The 22,177-nt window shown below is 37.4% G+C and overlaps 1 protein-coding gene across 1 annotated transcript in view; it reads left to right on the forward strand.

Annotated features, from left to right (window-relative positions):
• The window catches only part of KIF6 (kinesin family member 6), a 181,259-nt gene that overhangs the window by 153,500 nt on the left and 5,582 nt on the right, over window positions 1-22,177 (forward strand). The window contains exons 17-20 of the mRNA XM_010581255.1: window positions 10,451-10,535; window positions 11,530-11,667; window positions 13,252-13,344; window positions 20,934-21,023. Of these exons, the coding sequence (XP_010579557.1) occupies window positions 10,451-10,535; window positions 11,530-11,667; window positions 13,252-13,344; window positions 20,934-21,023 (406 nt within the window). The remainder of the gene's footprint in view (window positions 1-10,450; window positions 10,536-11,529; window positions 11,668-13,251; window positions 13,345-20,933; window positions 21,024-22,177) is intronic.

Genomic DNA, 22,177 nt, shown 5'->3' on the forward strand with positions numbered 1-22,177 from the left:
AAAATATGTAAAAAAAAAAAAAAAAAAAAAAAAAAAAAAAAGAGCGGTGTAGTCAGCTTGCAATGGCCTCTCTCTGTGTTATGTTCTTCTATACATTTGTGCTTGAAATGTCAAGCAACAGCGGTGGTTTCGTGAAAGTTCGCTCTCCTTGTGCGTGCAGAGCACTGATTTTATTCCTAGGGTGACCTCTAGTGGTGTCAAGGCCACTCTTTTTAGGGATGGGTTTCCTTTCTTCAGTCTTTCTATTTCAAAGGGAAAAAAAACCCAGAAATGCTTTGCATTACGGTTTATTTTTGGAATTCTGAGACTGACAGAAAACTGGTAAGGTTGTGCTTGTTAAAAAGGATGATGATTTTTCACTATTGTTAAGACAAAGATATCAATAGCAAAGTGGGCTGAAAATTCAGAAACCAGTGCCTCTTTGCCTTTTTTAAAATAAGAGTTTTAGTCTGACAAAGATAAACATACTTTTGAATTTGCTTTGTGCAATTACAGTAACATACGAAGTGCTTTTAGAAATATTTACCAAACCAGTTTTTAAGCAAATGCTTGAAATACTGATGGGCAATTAATTTTGAAAATATATCTAAGTAGTTATATAGAATATTATAAATAGATTAGAGGATCTTTATAGCTTCTTGTTACTGCAGTGTATTTAAATCATTGTAGTTATTTCAGATTTGTCTTGGAGGAAAAAAAGCATAGACTTTAGCCTGTGGTAACTGTGAAGTTACATACCATAACAAACTTATTCTCTTGGGTTTACAGTATATGGCTAAAACTCTGAGCTCTTGAAGAGCTTTTGTATTTTTGAATGTATGTACCAAGTTCTTCTGTAAAGATGATCACAATAGGGAAAAAGAACCACAGATTCGAAGCAGCAGCTAGACAAGCAGCAATGATTCCCTTGCAGCAGTACTTGAGGTTTCTTCCTAGGTAATATGTTTTAAGTTTTTCCCAGTATTATGTAGGAATTAAGTTTAAAACTGTAGGAGTATCTTCTAATAAGAAGATACTTCTTACACCTGTCCCTTCAGGCCTCAAGCCCACATAGACCTTTCTTTCCATAAGTTTCTCTTCAGTCTTTCTAGGGTGTTTTGTAGTTTTATTTGTTGCTGTGGTTTTTGTGTTACTCTTTTATCAGGTTTTACAAGGTGCAGTGCTACATTCTAGAGGCAGCCATGAGTTTTCCCTTTCATTGTGTCTTCAAGAAAGAGAATACTACATCTTTAATGGGAACCTTTGCAAATTTGTTCTCCTGAACAGTCAGAGAAAATTCTGAGATTACTCGTATGTTCCTATTAAGCTTCCCATATGACCCACTCAGCTTCAGCTTATCAGGTCTCAAAAGAGAGCAAAGACATCTTTGGATCAAGTGATATTTTTATTAGGAGTCATGAACTTGTAGCACAGCTATCCAATTCTCAGTTTTATTGACATTAACTTCAGCATTTCACTGCTGTTAGAACAGCTTGCAGTTTCTGTAAGCTTTCTTGCAATAAGTATTTCTTCTGAAATACTGAGAAGTTCAGTGTGAATTGCATTACTATTTAGAGACTTCTTCTGGTGACTAGCAAGTAAGCAAGAGAGAATCTGGAGATGAAGCTCTCAATTCTCTAATTTGGTCTACTAAAATTAAGATATTAGGAAAAAGATGCTATGAGGATAGTTACATATTAAAGAGGTCATCAGAGAAGTTTGCAGCATCTCTGTCCTTGGAGTTTTTTCACAACATGTCTGGAGAACATAGTATGATTCAGTTTTCACCCAACTTTGAGCAGTAGGTTGGACCACACAGTCTTCCAAGGTCCCTTCCAACCAGAATGATTCTGTAATTCTAAGAAAGGACTTGAGGTGAAGTAAGTAAAAAATAATTTTTTTTTTATGCACACATTCTACTGATTCTAGGCCTAAGCTTGTTTGCTTTAGCTTCAGTATACCTCAGAGTAGCGTCTCTCTATTGCCTCTAAAAAGCTGGTAGAATAACTAAGAGCAACATGCAGTTTAAGGTGCTGCAAACTTCTTTCTTCTGGCCATGTCCAGTGGGTGTGTTGGGCAGCTTGACTAGTTCTGCAACAGTCAAGGTTTGCTCTGTGAGAGCTCTTTGTAATAAACAAAAGTTCTGTAATCTAATGAACTGTAAACAGCAAATGGAGCTCTTTCACATCTGTATTTGCTTTGATTTTTTTCAAGGTAAAGGTCAGACTTAGAACAGCAATTTCCATCTGATTGTGTAAAGCATAGGACAAGGAGTGAATAAGAAATAGCATGGCTAATGTGATATCCAGTGTTTCAGAACAAGCTGCAAATCTGGTGAAAAACTTCTTCCATTTTATGTTTTGCTGAAATGTCTAAAAGAAATTAATTCACTATTTCTTTGCTCAAAAATTTTTGCATGTTTAAGATCAAAGTAAGTAGTGACTTGGAACAATTAGTTACTAATAATCTCCCACAAATATGCAGAAGTTGGATATACTTCTCCAGATAAGAATCTTGTGGATAAGTTGTAATTGTTTCTGGCTATGTCAGGATTGTCTCTTCTCAGTATACAGTACAGTGTAATTCAGCCAGCAGCTACCAGAACATCGAGCTCAATGTCCTTTCCTTCATAGGTCATAGGAAAGAGTTGTCTGAGTTATGAGAAATGCCTAAATATCTGTATACTTCTTGCACCTTCTTGAGTTGGTAGCCCAGCTCAGACAGCCTAGCTGTTCTGCAGCTGCAGCCAATGGGTGTGTGCATTGAAGGACCAGCAAAATTGTGGCACTTGATGTGGGATATGAGTGTGGCCAGCAGGGACAGAGGGTCTCAAAAATATAATCTGGTCCCCACAACTGCCCAGGTTGTACGTGGCCCTGATCTAGCACATGTGCCAAAACACTGAACATCAAAATGAGTCTTAAAGAATAACATTCCTGCTGACATGAAATCTATGGTTGTGGCTTCAGAAGTTTTCTGGAAAACTTGTACATCACACCAACATTTAGAAAAGCATTCAGGAAACTCTTTTAGAGGGCTAATGGAGTAGCTAGGTGGGAGAGTGGAAACAAAACTTCTGTAGTACATTGGTCTTTATTGTACACTTACTTAACTGAGGTAGGGTCTTAGCACATATCTCTGCTCTTTGCCCAGAAAAAAAATCAGATCCATGATAGAGGTGCTTCAGGCCCAACATCTTTTGTCTTATTTGGGGCAAGGGTTAAACTAAACACAGTATGGTACAACCCCATGCCCATAATGTATTGATTTCACTGACATTTGGGTTTATTTCCTTTCTCTTTTCCATCTCCTCTACTTCTCTCTTGCAGATGAAAAGTCTTTTACTAACACCTTGTAGCAGAAAGATCAAAACTGTTCAGGCTGATACTATCATAAACATTTGTTCGGTTAGTGTTCACCTCTTGAATCAAGGTCAAAACCTCTTTTATTGTCTAACTTGAAGTGACATGTCAGTTGCATGACCCATCTATACCTATACACAGCTGAAACAGAATCAGTTAAGTATAAAACATGTATGCTTCTTTTTCCTTAATACTCTTTCAAATGGCATTGCTATAAATTCAGTGTACAGTCCAAAATAAATGCTTTTGTGCATTGTCATGACAATCTGACAACCACAGCCAGAGTTCCATGGAGAATGCAGGTAAAATACCCATTATTTTTAGAAAACATTAGACCTATTGAATTGATCCCACAGTTGCTGTGTTGCATTGCATTCCTAAACGTGACCTGCAAGCACAGGATTTACTGTGCATGCCTGTGTATATTGCTCATGCACAATAATGCTGGCGCTTCTCAGAACTGAGAACTGTACATCTTCTTATATGAGAATCCCCAGCAAGAAATATGGATGCACTAAGCTTCAGTATCTCTTCTGTGCTCTGTGACACTCAGTGTGACTGCACCTCTAGCAGCCTTAGGTATTTCTTATTCTTGATAAAGTTGTGCTATATTATTCTTGGTCAAGTTCTTATCTTGACCAGTCATTGCTTTACAAATGTTATGGTGCTGTCTTATTTCAACTGCGATCTGCACATTAGGGGCAGTGTATTCCTAATGTCTCAGCTTCATGATAAGCAAGCAACTTCAGAAGAAGTGTTTTCCATCCTTTTCTTTCAAGAAGAGCACGACAAAACTTACCAAAGAGACTTTTTTTTCTATGAAAGCTCTTGGATGTTGTAGAAATGAATGCTAATGAAGCCTCAAAACTTATGGATGACAAAGCATACCCCTTCTTGGGAGGCAGAGAAAGATCATTCAAATATCAGGTACAGTTTTACCTAGTATTATGAACAAGATAAATGATGCAACAACAATCTCATGTAATCAAATGATAAAATGTATTTACTAAGTGTAGGCAAGAATCTGAGTTAATGGGGGTTTCCTGACTAAGACCCAGCTATGTTACTATTCCACTAGATCAACTGGCATGTATGGAACATATTAAACTTGAAGCTGCTTTTTTTTTTTCCCCCAGTATAATGTACTTGTATATTTGGAAACCAACAGAGAACTTTTAGCCGCAATGGTTTCAGAAACTTTCATGGCTTGAGTGCAGCTGATGTGAAGGCAACACCTTCTGTTTCATATGCCATGTATTTTCAGGAGCAAATATATAGATGACTAGTTTCAAAGAAGAGACTTGAGGGAATTGAAGTGTGAGTCTCTATTTAGCCAAACAGCTCACAGAGACTGGAAAAAATAGCTCCACTTTCCAGGTGTGCATTAGAAGTCAGTTAGTTTAAGCCAATATTAAGCTAGTAAAACAATAAAGAATACAATCATACAAAGAAAAGCAGCATACTGATCGACTCTTTTACTAAATTCAATGATTAAAATAAAAATCAACAAAATACACATACGCTTAATCACACACACATGCACTAACTTGTAAAGTGCTGAAAATAGGACAGTTGTTTCAGTGTATGCTCATGACCAACTGACTGAAATTTTTAAAAATCTATTACATTAGGATTAGGGGCAAATTGCTCTAAAACCCACAATATAAACTCTTCCAGACATTAGGGTATTTTCTTCTTCTGACTTTCATTGTGCATACCCATCTTTGCTTTTGTGTAAGTGTCCTGGTTTTGGCTGGGATAGAGTTAATTTTCTTCCTAGTAGCTGGTATAGTGCTATGTTTTGGATTGAGTATGAGAAAAATGTTGATAACACACTGATGGTTTTAGTTGTTGCTAAGTAGTGTTTATACTAAGTCAAGGATTTTTCAGCTTCTCATGCCCAGCCAGCGAGAAGGCTGGAGGGGCATAAGAAGTTGGGAGGGGACACAGCCAGGGCAGCTGACACAAACTGGCCAAAGGGATATTCCATACCATGTGATGTCATGCTCAGTATATAAACTAGGGGGAAAGCTGGTTGGGGGCCGCTGCTCAGAAACTGGCTGGGCATTGGTTGGTGAGTGGTGAGCAATTGCATTGTGCATCACTTGTTTTCTATATTCTAATTCTTTTGGGTTTATTGTTATTATTGTCATTTTATTATTATTATTATCATCATTGTCATCATTATAATTTTCTTCCTTTCTGTCCTATTAAACTGTCTTTATCTCAGCCCATGAGTTTTACTTTTTTTTTATTCTCTCCTCATCCCACTGGGTGGAGGGGGGGAGTGAGCGAGTGGCTGCATGGTGTTTAGTTGCTGACTGGGGTTAAACCATGACAATAAGGTACACATGGTGACTAGAGACAAACATAGGTTGACATGGCCCAGGGGAGGAATAAGAAAAAAGGAGGGGAGAATTACTTGTAAGCTGATCCAGAATAACAATGGACAGGTAGTTCTTTTTTAAAAAATGAAATGACAGCATAAGTTCTAGTTTGAAAGCACTAAGGCCTGAGTTTGCCAAAAGCTGCAAAGCTGATAAATAAAGCAGTAAAATATTAACTGGATACTGATGTCAATTCTAAGTTTGGTTACTTCGGTGACTATAAATTTAAGTAGATAAACACAAGACTATGCAGTGAAAAAATTAAAATCTTTGACTGCAAAAGTACAGCTGGAGGACAGGGCACAATGTTATTTGAGGCATAAGACAATAAATCCCTAGGAGTTTGACTTCTAGGATACACTCAGGTCAAGAAATATATGAGCTCCCCAGAGAGTACAAAGTTCAGGGTCACAGAGAGTTTCTTGCAAAATTTTCTGACTGTAGACAAGAATCTGCCAGAGTATTTCAACTTGTTGCCAGCTTGCTGTAAACCATGGTAATAACACTTGGTATCTTATGGTAAAAATAGTGTTTTTCATTCATGCTTGTCATATTGCTTTGAAATAGTGATCCAGTTAGCAGGTGCTATCATTTCTTTCTGGTACTGTGTGATTTGCTGATGTGGAACGTGTTGTAAAATTTACGACTTCTTGTGCTCCAAAATTGGCCCTTTCATTAGAATAAAATCATTATATCTTAAAATGCTTCTTACAATCTTCTTTATGAAAAACAAAAAAACAAAAAAAAAACCACAAACCCCACAAACCTTTATGATATAAATGGTGTCAATTCATGCAGAGCTCACCTTCCTTTCTAAGCAGGCTGCTAGTATCAATTGTATCCTGTGCCTCACTTCACCAAATGGGTTGTATCTGAAGATGAAACAAAAACAATTAGCCTGAAGATAAATGTAAAAGTTGCTAGCTATTTCACTACCCAATGTCTTTACATCATGCAACCCAGTAGTCTTAACAAAAGACCTCACAAGACAGGATTCATAAGTTTTGCCACTCAGCTCTATGTGCAGTTATGCTAATGTAAAGGAACTAATACTCCTTATGGGTACATTGCTGACTTCTGCTAAAATATCTCTGTTGTATAGAATTGGATGGATGCCACCAGAAACCCCTAGTATACACAGAGGCAATGTTTTCCTAAACATGCATGTCACACCTCCCCTGCACCCCTGAAACCTGAGTCCGCATTATCCAGGATCAAATTGCACCAACTGCATTTGTTTCCCAGGAGAAGTCACTGGGGCACTACAAGTGCATGTTTATTGCACATCAGCTGAATGGCTCATGTCAGTTGACGCATTGAAAGCATAGAGCTAGACTGTACAATCAAGTTTCATATGACAAACTGTCAATCAATGAATTAAAAGTCAACCCTGAGTGAACAAAGCAGATACCACTTTGTGTTCTCCTGCACAGCTCAGAAATTGTATCTGATAGTTAATATTTCAGTAGTAGCACCTTGGCACTTTTTAATTATTGCAAAATTTTTAATGTATATGGGCAAAAGTTGGTCTCCTAAATTTCCATTTTTTTGTAATTTACATGTACTTCATATATATGCGGTTAATATATATATAAAATGATTTGATGTTTTAATAAACATTTTCTGTTTCTGCACAGGCAGGCAGGTATATACAATAAAAAGAAACTCTTTAGCAGAATAAAAACCTGTAGCAAAAAGGAGGTAATTCTTCTTAGGTATCTCTCTTAAATTTGTGAGTAAATATGCTTTCTATGTTTTGCTGTCTATGCACGCAGTTGTCCTTCTCATGTTATTTTAAAATAACAGAGCCTGTGTACTGAGGAATGCTAACATTAGACATGAGATACAATGTTCCAGTAACCTCTGCCTTAACTTCTTGGCTTCAGCTGTAGCTGAAATTTCCTGGGCTGGTGGGAAGAAAGGGGTGTGAGGCAGCAGGAGCCCAGGGGCAGAAAGAGGCCACTGCAGGGATTTGGGAAAGGTAAAGGGGAGAGGGGAGAAAAGAAGTATCAGGGAATGAGGTGAAGGCAGAAGCAGCACCACACAAAAGGGTTGAAATACACTCCACCAGACCATAGATCTCTTTCACTTGGAACATCAGGAAAAAGCTATGTGTTCATCTGTATATATTACAGTAGGCAGATTCAAGAAGGTCTAGTCTTTGGAGCAGAATGCTATTCAGCTCACAAGCACGTTGTTACAATGAGCAGGCATGACAAAAAGCTGAAATGGAGACTGCAACGGCATAGCAAAAGACACCAGAGAACTTACAAAGCAGTGCCCAAGTAGGCATACCCTGGACTTGACTTACCACTGGACTTCAACCTGACACTGTGATCAGATCTCTTCTGCTTTTGTGACTGGAACACAGTGATGAATGTGTAAGTTTTAGCCATTTACTTGATGAAATACCCAATGCTATTTTTGCTGCTGGGGCCCCATCAGCTTGCAGTGTACTCATCTCTTTCTGTTGTATACATACACAAAACTTTGTGCTGCTCACCTTGCCCACAGCTGTGTTTCTTGCTTCCATCCCCAGCATATTGCTAGAGATAATGGGCGTAGCCCTATTCAGGGTTGAGGATGCTGAGGCCTTTGTGTGATAGAGGTACTCATCTCATATAAAAGGCTTTATTATTATTTCTGAAGGTAACTTGCAACCAAATAATCCCTTCTACAGCGTGTAAACAGCAGCAGAAAAACATTTTTTCTTGGTGTTTTTATACATAAGTAACAAAACTCTGCCTAAGTTTGGCTGCCCTTTCAGACCTAGTGCAAAACTATTTTTCAAAGTACTAGATGTCCAAATAAAGCAGGGAAGGAAAGCTGCAATATTATGGCCTCGCATCACTGTGATGACTAGCAGAATTTGGTGATGTTTTCATGTAGGGAAGTCCACACTTCAGAAACAGCATTTACATTTTAAGATGTTACTGTCTTTCACCTGTCTTATTTTGCTTCATTATAAGGGGCTCGAGCTGCCACCTCCCAAACTCAGACAGTGTAACAGATTGTGCAAATAGGTCAAATGCACATCAGTGTGCTCAGGAGAGTCCCCTTTAACCACTGCTGAAGACTTCTCAAGTTAAGTCTGGCTGGCTTTGCACAGAAACTGAATCATTTCAGTTTGTTCCACAAGACCACATTTCTCTCAAGCCTGGATGCCATATATCCATGAAGGCCAGAACAAGTGTGAAGCCTCAGGAGCTCTGCAGTGTGTCCCCACAAGTTCCCGGTATAGCTCTGCGCTTTCCCACATTATGCCTTCTCCTGAGGATGAAATCTGACAAATCAGAAAATCCTGATCCCCGGTAATCATCGAAAGGTTTACTGCTTTCCATAAAGGTTCAGGAATGATTATGATGGCCATTGTGTTTGGGTATAACTTGTTATATAATGCCACTGTTGTAGCATCTCCTCTGCCATGATGTTTGCACCTCCTGGCTTGTGCATTCACTTTAACATTCCAAGCAGTTTATTTTTCAATCTTTTGAGGGTACCCTCTCCACCACAAATGTCTTCATCCTACCCTTCTTTTGTAATCTGCACATCCAGCAAAGCCTTTCTATGTCTGAAATGAGAATTGTGCATGGGCTTTGTCTACCTTGGCTATCTGTATTAACATGCTTGACCTAAGTACTCTAAATGAAGTAAAATGCTTTTCAGCTTCATCTGTATTAAGCTACAGGGTGCTACAACAAAACATTAATGGTTTCAGCTGGCTCACTGACAAGCAGAGAGGGGGTCATTACTGCCCTCTTATTCCAGACAGAATTCCTCTCCTTGAAGAGAGGGTGCACTCCTCAGGCCTCATGACAGGTTGATGTAGAGTTTATTTTCTTGGCAGAAATAATAGTCGGGGTGGAAACTTGCATGTATTATATAGAAAATCTTTTGTTTCTTTCATTTTTTTTTCTTCAGTTAGAGAGGTTAAACATGTTTTCTTGTGAACCTTAAACTATTCTCATTCATTCTAGAAATAGAAACTGTTGTAACTTTACATTTCCTTTCACTGCTGAACTTCTAACCCATGATGGAAAGACTGTTTTGCCATCTCTGTGAATAAGCATATTGTGTATTGCATGCTAACTAGCTCTGTTGTACGATACAGAAATCCTAAGCTGCTTGCTTAGGTTAACTTAGGCTACTCTTAAGGTATTTCCTCAGTTCTCCTTTACGTTGAAAAATTTCGCATATAGTTTCAGGACATTTTCCTTATTTATACTAATTGTCTGGATTTATTGCTTACCAAAGCTAATTTCTCCTTCAGGATTCATCTTTTACTCTTCTTTCTGTTAATTTATTTCCAGGCACCAGCACAGCTAGTGTTGTATCCTCTTTTTGCAACAACTTCGCTGTTCTGCTCTTGTCTTTGTAGCCAAAACTGTCAGGTCCAATGCATTTGTTAGGGTTTTATGCCAAAGATGAACTTTTAAAATGGACTGCCAAACTCACTTTTATTCATATCTAAAATGAATATTCCAGTCTTTAATGGAAACAAAAATTAAAAGCAACTTAATTCAAATCATTAGTTACCAAGTGTCTCTTATGCTAAATAAGATCTAAATAAAGAATTTGAAGAACCATTTCCAGAAGAGAGAAATGGTTAATGACCTCCATTTCAGTACCAACCTCTTAAAAAATAGTTTTTGTTCTAATCAAAGGTAACTTCTTTTTTGACATCATATGGTCATTGCTTACATCTGATCATTTCTCCTGTAGCTGTTTCCAGTCCTTCTGAAGAGCTAAATACACTTGATCCAGTAGAAGAGAAACTTCGAACGCAAATTGAAGAAGAAAAAAAAAGGTGTTACTTCTACCTCAAACTTCTGCCATCCTTCAGAAGATAAATTATAATGATAGTATATTCCAATTACAATTCTGCACACACAGCTACCCTCAGGGTTTTCTCTGACATTTTAAAAATGTCAGCTTTGTGGTTCACTAATAGTTTTTAAATTTGTGTGTATGCCATTGGTTTGTCTGTAAGATGCCACAGTACATGAGTGGGGAATATTTATGCTTGGGCTATGGGCTAAAAATAAATAAAAATAGCTTAATGTCCTCCCCGAGGGTTAGTGTTAGCAACTTGTTTGAATCCAGATGTATTGTGAACCTTTTTGGTTGATTCAGAAATGTACTGCCTTCCTTGACCTAAGGAAAACCTTTAGGCTATACAGGATTGATGTAAGTGTAAATAATATGCAGAGTATGCGTTGGATAAATAATCCTTGCTCTAATCTTGCTGTAGCCAGGAGGATAAAAGATGCAAGGATATCAGTTCTAAGTAATTTGCTGGCATTTATGTTATGTGCAATCTATGAGGAAACTTCTGGCTATTTCATACTACTGGTAAATCTCCAACTATATGTTAGCCAAGAGGCCTTGTTGATGAAGCTTCAATATGAACAGTGAATCTGTCTCAGATCCTGTCTTAATCCAGGCTATGGCAACCACTTCTTTATTAATGAGAAATGCTGAGAAATCAAAAGAAATAATTGACATATTTGATTGAACCTGTATTTTAATTGTCAATGAATATTGATCCCACTTGAATTTCACTAATTTCTCTAGTGAAATAAAAGCTTTGTGGGATAAGTTTCTTGTGCCTACTGTCTAGTCAAGCTCTTATAAAACATGAGATGTCTCTTCCTACCACCACTCTGTCTGTGTCCCCTGCACCTCTGATTATTATTTATTCTTTTGTAGTTTAAATCTGTAACTGTTCTAGGTAGGATAAAGCTTTGTTCAGATATGTATTGGAAGATCTGTAATAATATACTTTCTTCTTCTCATATTAGTTATAAGGCAATGTTCAATCGCGTGAAAGGGCTGAAGGTAGAAATTGAGCACCTGCAGCTTCTTATCGAAAAAGTCAAGATGAAGCTGCAAAAAGACTTTGAAGTCTGGTGGTCTGAAGAGACAATAAATCTACAGGTATGAAATCACTTTGTGTTTCTTCCATTTTCATGTAAATGTAACATCTTCAATCATTTCTTAAAGTAGTTAATTGACTAGCTAGAACAGAGTATGAAGGATGGTATTTGGGGCCAGATTCACCTGTGCTTATGCCAGTGTAAATCAGACAATGCTAATGTGAATTATGCTTGTATGAAGCTAACATAAATGAAGCAAAATCCTTGCTTTCTGCTTTATTTTTGTTTTGACCTTCCCCCAAACAACTTGATTGAAAGCCAAGAATGGTCTCAAAATGCCAAAGACTCTGAAGAAACATAAAACAAATAGACAAGATTGGAAAAAATAAGCTTTTTTACGGCTAGCAAAATTATGATTTCATCAGGTTTATGATGTATGTATTAGAAGATGGCAGTCATAGCTGTAATATGGACAAATCCCAGCAAATATAATTGGTTTTTAGCTTCCTTTGTTTGCAAAACTCCAGTAATCTTTCAGCTTTCCTAAGTTCCCAGAGGGTCAACAGCTCTCAGCACAGAGCATATGTCCCCTCACTCTCTAGCTGAAGTCCACCACTGCCATCATTGCCTGTTTAAGAACCCAGCAGAAACAGAGTGCTCTAGTTTAATGACTTGTGTAAAAATGAGCTAAAGAGATGTCATTTTAAACAGTGTATTAGAAGTTCATAACACACTCAGTCTGAAAGCTACACAGTTTCACAAACACAGGAGACAGTACAAGAGGGTGTGGAGGGGGATCAACTGAAACAACAACATAGCTTTCTTATGCTCCCCTTCTGACATTTTTTTTAATGTCTTCCAAGTAGTGACACGGCATCTCACAGCAAAGCACTGCCATGAAGTGCACATCAGCCTAAAGAAAAAGAGTGCTGAGTGCCGTCCATCCAATATAATTTATTATTAACTGGAAGAGAAGATTTACTCCTCGGGGAGAAGTTGTTATAAACAAAGAAGCCTTTAGCCAGTATTTTGTTTAATTCTTATAAGTATAAATTTAAACTGTATTTTTAAGAAAACAGCCTAAAGTAAATATGAAACTTAGCACGAGGAACTTAGTTATCCATAAAGTGCCACCTAACTAGCTTAACTTCAAGTTATCATTGCAAAATACTTTTCAGGTTAAAATCCCTAACCATATTAGTGGCAAAGAGGATAATGTTTTAGTCACCCTCCTGCCTAAATATTTAGGCTTTTCAAAGCACTGCAAGTAATATAACAGGAGGGGTCCAGGATTCAGCCTCTCATGATTCATCAGTAGAAGATTAGAAAACTGGAAAAAATAATTGGGATTGATTTCTTGGATCTTGACCTATCTATACATCTGAGCTCCCTAGGAAACTCAAATCAGCGAACACATGCTGTTACATATTAAAAACCTGTAACTTGAGCTTAAAAAATACTTGAACCAATCCTAAAGACTTTTCTCTTTGTTCAGAAGTGTTTGTCCAAGTGAAGAAAATACTGTGTGATTCAGACTCTGTTTTCTGAATGAGTCATTGCCTACCTTGTTATTGCTGAGACCTGTAGGACAATATTAAGCACTCTAAAAGAATCCTATCCTACATAACTTTGTTTTTCAAACTAAACCCAGCAGGAAAAGCCAGAGTTGGTTAGCTCACCAAATACCATGACTGTTTACCCCCAATTTATCAAATCCTCACAACATCTATCAACTAACAGGTAAGTTGGTCATTTTTCTCTTACTTACTTACTTGTAAGAAAATGCAGTTTTAGTAGAAGCGCAGTTCACTGGAATGCTTTTGCAAATATCGTACTCAAACACTGCATTTCCAGTTACAAGAGAAATGGCTGTGTAGAAAATGAATTTTTATCACTCAGTTATTTTGCAATCATATTGCAGGTAGCTTATTGTAACTCAGTTCTTTTGATTTGTTGGTATTGGGACCCTGGAAACCTGTCACTAGGGACCCCATGACAGATAGATAGGAAAAGCAAGCCTGTTATCTGTCAGTTTTGCTGTACGAGGAGACTATATCTCCTTTGGAATGTGTTCAGGGGGCTGCAAACAAAAAAAAGATTAAAAAATTATTTAATAAATAGCCTAGATAGATTTGCTGTTGAAAAATGTCCTGGTGCTACATTTATGCAGCATATTATTCCACAATGATACTGCATTTGATATTATAAAACACTGGTGCATCCTCTACAGTAGAAAACTGTAATCATCTTGGTTGTTTCATCATCAATCACTTCTGATTTCAAAACCTCTAATTTAAATTTACAGTAATAGATCTTTCATAGCCTTCAAGCAAAGTGCAGAAAAACACATACCTGAATGTGCAGGTTTCCATATTCATTGACAATAAATGGAGGTGTTCTCTCTTCTTCCCTCTTCCTCTCTCCCTCCCCACCTCTCTCGTGCTATCTTTTTCTCCCCCTCTCTCTCCCTTCTTCCCATTATACAATCTTTCTCTGATGAGTGGCTTTACCTACAATTTTATAACAATACTCTGCATAAGTGATGTTTTCTGCTTTGCAGCAAACATATCCTACATACCATTAAATAACGCATACTGGATTTTCTTAGAACTGGAAAATATATTCTAATTTTTATTGTAAATTCTTGTATCTATAGTAAATGCTCCATAATCAGTACAGAGAATGAAACACATAATCCTCTAAAATGATCTAAGAAGGCATTTTCAGAGTCTCAAACTGATGAAAACCAACTCTAGTCTTCACTACTTTGCTTCAATTCTTATTCTGTTCTCTCTCAAGTCTTAGGCACTATTACTTCTGCAAATGGCTGGCAGGTTTTAGGCCTTATTTGAGCTGTTCATTTCTGGGTTTAGTCTGAAGGTTACTTGTCCCACAAAAAAGCTGACGGAACAGAACATGAAAGCATTTTTGGTCTAGCTTAGCACAAAAATCGGCTAAATTAGCTCAAGCAATCCATGACTGTCACTCTCTTTAACTTTGTACTGAATTGAACTAAGGACCTCTTGCACAGCCTCTCTGCTCCAATGTTCTTGGGAATGACAATTTCCAGTTGGTGTGCTGATACATTGCTCAGGAGAGTGGCATCTTTTGCAGTCAAAGCTAGAATTAAAAAGAACATACCATAATGTCTAGGCACTTTCCAGAGCAATGGGAGACTGGCCTCCAGGAGCAGTGATTTCTCCTTCTCCCACCCAAGCTCAGAAGCAAAATTGCATAACTGGTTTATTTATAATTTTCTTTTAAACTTTTTTTTCAATGCCTTTATCGTTTGTGTTTATTACTGGAGGACAGGTCTCAGAAAAGTGTGTTTAGCATTTTGAATAGAACGGGGGTAGGTGCCTGGTTGTTTTCCGCTGCAAAGCTTACTTCTCAGTCCTGTACTGCCGCACATGGTCTCTTGCAAAAAATCACATGTTCTTTATAATGAACAGTTTCTCGGGGTCTAAGTAATGGACATATTGACTGAGACTGACTGGATGATCCTTGCATACACATCACAGACCCAGAAAATTCATCTTCTGGGACTTAAATTGTAGAGGGAGTCAGGATGAATATAGTTTTGTTTTCCCATCTGTATCAATATTCTTGCAATGATCTTTTGAAGTTAACTACTCTTTCCTGCTTATAATACCAGAAAGTTGGTCTTATTTTATGCTAGGCTGTTTAAACATATTTTACACAGGTACATTTCCAGTGCAATGTATATGGAAGTAGAAACACTATTTCTACTTTTTGTGGGGCAGGAGCTGCAGGCTTAACATCCCACTGTGCATGAAAATTTACTTTTCCCCCTACTTCAGACAATAATATTTATAGTAAAAGTTTCCGATTTCACAGGCTTTAAGAGTATAAAACAGTAGAGTACTTATTCCCCAAGTATTTCCTTGACCCCAGTTGACACAGGAACTTTACTTACCAGTTCCCATAATTGTGTAGGATGAGCCCAGACTACAGTTGCTCCTCTCAGCTACACAGTCCTGAGACACAAATAGCTCTTTGCGTCTAACTCACCTAGGAATCAAGTCTCCTTCTCTGAAATGATATTGCTATCTTCACCCAGCGGAATAACCAGTCACAAAAGCAGAAACTGACATAAATTATATTTGATATGACGTGTTGTAAATAAAACCTATTTCCAAGATGGAATTCAGTTCACAGGTGTATTCAATAGATATAAGATCTAAAACTTAGTGGGCTGCATGTGAGAAGTCTAAGACTACTGTTGACAGAGTAAGTATGCAGTAAAACCATTCAGACAAACTCCTGGGTGTGAATGGATATAAATAAAATCTTCAGGATTAGAAGTAATAAATTATCTATCTCATCCTATAAAGGTTACAGATATACTCCATAATCTATCTTGAGATTTATATATGTGTTTGCACAAAATCCTTTGATCACCTGCTGGTGCACAATTCATGTGGACTGTTATTGTTTGACACACCTTAGTCATGTTACCAGAGAAAATTAAGCCTTGGGAAGGAAATGTGATAGCCTCAAATTGTATTTTATATTAAATCAATTTATAACTGAAATAACAGAGAAGGGAAGCTGGTAATCCTTTTGAGGCTTGAGAAGGATACACAAATATGAAAGGCACTTGATTCATGGCCAAATGTGTCTCTCTTTCAATTGAAAAAAAATGGCTGAATTGTTAAGTGTTGAAATGGGTCTGTGTTAATAACAGTTGAACAGTGAGCATTTCTGCCTTAGTCAGTAAGGTTTGAAAGCCGTTGGCTTGCTTGATCCTACTCCCGCAAGAGTAAGAAGCAAAACATTGATTTCAGTGACAGCAGAGCTAAAGTGGGGAAAAGGGTGACATAAGGGTTATCAGTGGGCTTGGCATGAGAAAAAAACATTTCTGCATAAGAAAGGTAATTTCTTGAACAGGTTAATCACATTACCAAATCTGATATACTTAAAATAGCTGAAACCAGTAGTTTGTGTATTGTAGAGGCTTACAGACTCAAGCTCATTCACCTGTTAAGTAGATTCAGAAGGTTTCCAGACTACATTTATCTTTGCATATGTCTTTCATATGAAGGTTGCAGAAATAGTAAATCTCATCTGATCTGAACATATTACTTAAAATGAAGAACAACTGTGCAAAGTGGAGAAAGAATGACCCATCTCAATATTTCAGACAGAAAAGGGTCTAATCAGAGATCCCAGAGTCACAGTAGAAAGAGAAAGGAAGAAGAATTTAAATAATCATCAAGAAGCTATTTTATTCAAAAGGAATACCTAATAAAATCCCTCAAACTTGAAAGAGAATACCCTACTTGTCCATATTGTTTCTGAAATAAAGCTGTGGTGTTAACTGCAACTTGTACAGTATGTACATTTATGTCTCTTAATGGTTTTCTGTCAAGTCTGCAAAAAGCCTTAAAATGCATGTTGGGCTCAGCATTCCATGTCTGCTCCAATTCAGAATTCAAGCACAGTGTTTTGTTCATCCTTATATAGTCTTCTCCCACATTGGCTTTCATTTAAGAAATTTATCAGATCCTTGTCTGTTCAAGTTACTTCTCTCACTGAATATTTAATTTCACTAGGGTTGAACTGTTCTTGTACTCCCCTTGAATCAAGCAAATGTTGGATAGTTATTCAAATAGTCTAAAAAATTTTGGATTTTTTTCCTTCTCTGAGAAGGAATGCATTCCTTTTTAATTCAGTCAGATCTTTCTTAACCTCACTCATTCCCTTTTACTGAATCTCATTCATCCTATTACAGCAAGCCCCACAGTATGTTCAATCTCAGACCCCCTGGCTCTTCAGCTTCTTCGTCTTCAAAATCTTCCTGTCGCTTTAGACTCCCTTGGAGATATCTTCAGATAACTCTTCATGTTCTCTGATGACTTGAAGCATCAGATTTTTAAAAATTTATTGTCCTGGATTGCAAAATTTGCTCCCTATAGTAATGCTATGTGAAACAAGGGAAATGTTTACATATTTTGCAGCATTTTGTGTCATAATCATTTTTCATTCCTGCCAATTTTCCACAGTGTTACATGATGATAAAATATAATCTGGGAATAACATCATTGATTAATGACATTTCAAAGGTTTTCACATTCTGTTGGTAACAATTTAACTTGAACAATTTATCTATGAATTTGCAAGTTAGGCCAAATTTGATTTTGTAACCAAATACTAAAATGTTCAGATTTTAAGGAGCTTGAATCTTGCCTGCCTTTACACAGAACATCTGTTCTCCTCACGTCCAAGGCTCAGATGACTGGAGAACTGCAGCTGAGTTTTTTTTAATATTGCAGAGGTTGCACACCTTCAAATTTTATGCTTTCTGTTTTAATCTACCTGATTTTCCGCTTTTTTTCAGCTGACAAATCAAGCATTCATACCATGACACCCATCATCTCCCCAGCTCCTCTACCCTGTGGGCTTGATGGAGCTGGTCAGTCCATGGGACAGTTGTCTCTGGCCCTTGGGTTCCTGCAGCGAGACACTGCTGCAACACTGTGTACATCTCTCTAGCTGCTGACCCATGCCTAAGACATGTATCCCCAACAGAAGACACCCCCCCCCCAAAAGCAAGTTACCCACTGGGTGAAACTCCAGGTAGTGTGTTAAAAAAAAGAACTGAGACATATGAAGTTGACAGACTATCTTTAATCTCCAGAAAAAGCAGGAGTTTTACTGAAGCTGTCAGGAAACAGTGCTTTGAGACTTCTTAAATTCAACTCAAGGAAAAATCAGTTAGATCCAGAATGAAAATGGGAATTGTACATTGTCAAAAGAACCTGAACAATGTTAGAGCTTAGGAGCCAGACAAAGAGACAGGACTTCTACGCCTTGTATGTCCATCCAAATCCAAAACTGTAATCCAGGAATGCCTATTTACACATTACAGAAATGTTGGTTGGAAGGCACCTCTAGAGATCTCTAGACCAACCTCTTTCTTGAAGAAGGACTATCATCACACTGACTCAGGTCAGCTGTGGTTTTGTCTGGCTTTATTGAGCATCCTGAGGTGTCCAGTCCTTCAGGCTTAACACACAGAGAGAGGGATCTTTATGCCCACCCCATGCTGTCAGAATGACTTTTCATTAAATTTAGAGCAGTACTAGCAAAATTTCTTATCTTTTCTCATCACTGCAACAGCATCTGACACTCAGGTGGAGGAAGAGAGTCCTGCTTTCTGAGAACAGGCTAGGAGCAAGTTGCATCCGAGTGTACAAACCACTGCACAGCAAAACTACGCTTTTTCATTCCCTTATGATTCAATCTATCTTGCAATGCCATAGAAACATCATCAGAGTTTCAGTAAGAAGGTTGCAAATCATGCCCATACAGGCCATCCCTCTAGCCTAGGGATTAGGGATTAGGGAGATCTCTGGGATACGTAAAATATGGATTTGAGTTCTGCCAAGCTGAGGGACTCATTTGTTAAATTAGTATACTAATTGTTAACCTCTTATATGGAAGCAGCACTTTGAGTCATTACAAAAAATAGTTATAAGCTTCCTTATAAATTTCTTTAACTTGCAGGAGAAGAGTTTGCACCCCACAGACAAAAATGTCTGGCTTTAACCCCACAGGCAGAGGGTAGGAGTTTAAGGTCCACCTCTGAGCATGCTGTTAATTTCCTGATTCTGGGCATCACTTCACTCAGTCTAAGGGGTGTTTTTAACATCACCTTCCTCAGGTGCCCAGTTCTCCCAGACCACTCTAAGGCAAGTTTTGGCATAGTGTCCTGGGTCCAGGAATCCACTTGAAAGTGAGATCCCTAGAGGTCAAACCCTGCCACACCTGTAGTGTCTAGGTGTTTTAATGGATCTGGATCTAAGTCCCCTCTAAAATGGGGATTTAACAATTCTGAAGAATAATTTTCATTTAAATTCAATGGAAAAAATTAGTTCAAACATACAAGCTACTGCAACTTAAAAATAAATTACTTCAGCTGACTGACAGTATTTATAAAATTATACATTCTGTTCATGGCAAATAAAAAGCAAAGCAGCTTATTTCAGTGAAAAGAAAGCAATGAAAAAGGATCACAATTAGTCACATTACCTTACATTTGTGACAGGCTAAGAACAGAGTCATGGATGGTTGCTATGGTTCAGTTGATGTGTAGTGATTTATTAAACCATGGTTATATGGCTTGGATGCCTAGGTATCTAAGGGCACAGACACAGAGTCCTTTTAGAAAATTGAATTTAAGACCCTAAATAACTTAGTTTTTAAAAGCTGCCAAATCAATGGAAAAAATGTTCAGGAAATCCTAAAGCAGAACTATGATATGAAGTTCCCAGATATTGTTAAACCACATAGAAGGTAATAACATCACACATCTTTCCTAGCTCTTGTAATATGTAGGCGCAATAAAGTACAGAATATTATTAGCATTAAATAATGATATTGCTTTAGTTGAATTAGGCTGAATCTTGAGGTTATTTTCATCCATTCAGGCAGGTGTGAATGGTATGGGGCTTGAGGAGTTAATGAGAAACATTCAGTAAACCTGGAGCTGTTCATTTGAAAATGACTTACACTCTTGGGCACAATATCTTCTGCAAAACTGAACCTGGCACAATGTAATACAGTAAAATTTTAGTAATAAATTTCTTTCCTTTTTCAAGTTCTCTGCCAGAAATATCAATTCATCAGCCAACAATGAACAAACTACTGCAGAGTTAGAAAAGCAAGACCTTGCCAATCCTGCCATCTACAGGAAAAATCCTAAAACTGAGTAAATCAGTGTTTCCAGTCTAAGTTTGGCACCAGATCCGGCAGCATATGCAACCCCTGGGGACAGTCCCTAGGCATTCCGTGGCAGAAATGTACCTTCCTAGTGGAGAGGTTCCTTGATAACGATATTTGCAGGGACAGGAATGCACAACAGCTGTTTGCAATATTATTTGGCTATCATCAACAAGCCGCAACCCGAAGTCCTCACTGAGTTTTTATCCAGTCTTCCACTGATTTTGGTAATAATTTTGCCTGACTAAAGAAAGAATGGAAAATGAGCTAAGGCTTCACTTGGCTAATAGTCAGTTTGGGAACTAAATATACCATTACAGACTGTACATCAGATACAAGTGCTTTACAAGCCCTGCTTAGAAGGCAAATACTAACAATATAATCTTTATGAGCTTATTTGTCATTCTTTTGTGGACACATTCTCTACAAAAACCTAATCATCACATGGATTCAACTGAAAACCCTCTTCCAGTAAACAAGTGCTTTATATAGATTTAAAAAGTCTTCAGAAACAGTTATTAGCATGTATTAATATTACCTCCACAAGGGCTATATTCTTTCCTTCATTTCTGCTCCCATTCCAGTTTTTCAGACACCACAAGAGTCAGCCCTAATGAAGATCCAGCTGGGAAAAACAATTCAATCACCTCTAGTGACCCTACTTTAAAAACAAGGTAAGAAGCATACATGGGCTATTCAGAGGAAAGAGGAAACCAGTAAGTAATATAATGCCTAGATAACCCTCTCTCAATGTCTTTAACAAGAGTCTCCTTGAAAAACAAAAATAAAACTGAAATTACAGATTTTCCTCCAACTTCCAAAACAACACCAAGGTTGTACCATAGCTTTACACCAAGTAGCTGCATTATCAGCATTATAGAGGTTGTTTCTTGTTTGGCCTGAGGCTTTTTTCCCCATGAGCTTATGAATACTCATGACTGTGTCTTCTCAGTGAGAGAAAGGGACTCTGAAAGAGTAAATAAAAACATTTGAAAAGAAGGGAGATCAGAGTATGTAAGTATTGCAGAATGCAGGAACTACACAGAGATTTTTTCATTCTTGTGATTTTGTGCTTAAAATATTTTGAATCTCCCTCCTACAAATTATTCTAGTAAAATAAAATGACACCAGCAGCCCAGGTGTGTCAGGTTTGGCAAATGTTACATGTCATGTTTTCTCAAAAGACATACTGCTTTGTGAAAATTAGCTTAGCAGGTTAACAGAAACTACTTTTTTTTTTTTTTTTTTATGGCTTCTCTGTTTTTTCTAATGTGCTCATTTCTATGTTCTTTTCTCCCACCAAAACATCGTGCCAAGTCAGTATACTTCTAGAAGTTACATTCTTATTGCACTCAACAGTTCTGGTTGTTAAGGCCCTTAGGAAAATATGGTTAAGTTACTATTTTTCCTACTGTATTAGTAAGAACAAATCACAAGGGTTTTTTTCTTTCATTTTCCAAAACAATCCATTTCTAGAACAGCAAAATATGGTGGAAAATTTCATCCCCCAAAACCTGATGTTTTAAATTGCATTTGTGTTTAAGAAAAACAGAAGAAAAAAGAGAAGCTAAAATGGAATTTAGACAGTACCTTCTCAAATATATTGTGTAATTTCTATTTTTTATATTGTTCCTAATCAAATTAAAATCAATAAGAGAATAGTCCTTTACTGGTGTTCTGAGATCACCTTGTAAATAAAAAGAGATATTTTATTAAGTTCATAGTAATTTTATTTTTTTTTCCATTTTGGTTCACTAATTCAGCAACTAAGGACTTAATTAGTAGCACAAAGACAAAGATATCAGACTTCTGTTTATGTCAGGCACAA

This window comes from Haliaeetus leucocephalus, unplaced genomic scaffold, assembly GCF_000737465.1.
Source record: "Haliaeetus leucocephalus isolate CR32 unplaced genomic scaffold, Haliaeetus_leucocephalus-4.0 Scaffold752, whole genome shotgun sequence".
Classification (NCBI taxonomy): domain Eukaryota; kingdom Metazoa; phylum Chordata; class Aves; order Accipitriformes; family Accipitridae; genus Haliaeetus; species Haliaeetus leucocephalus.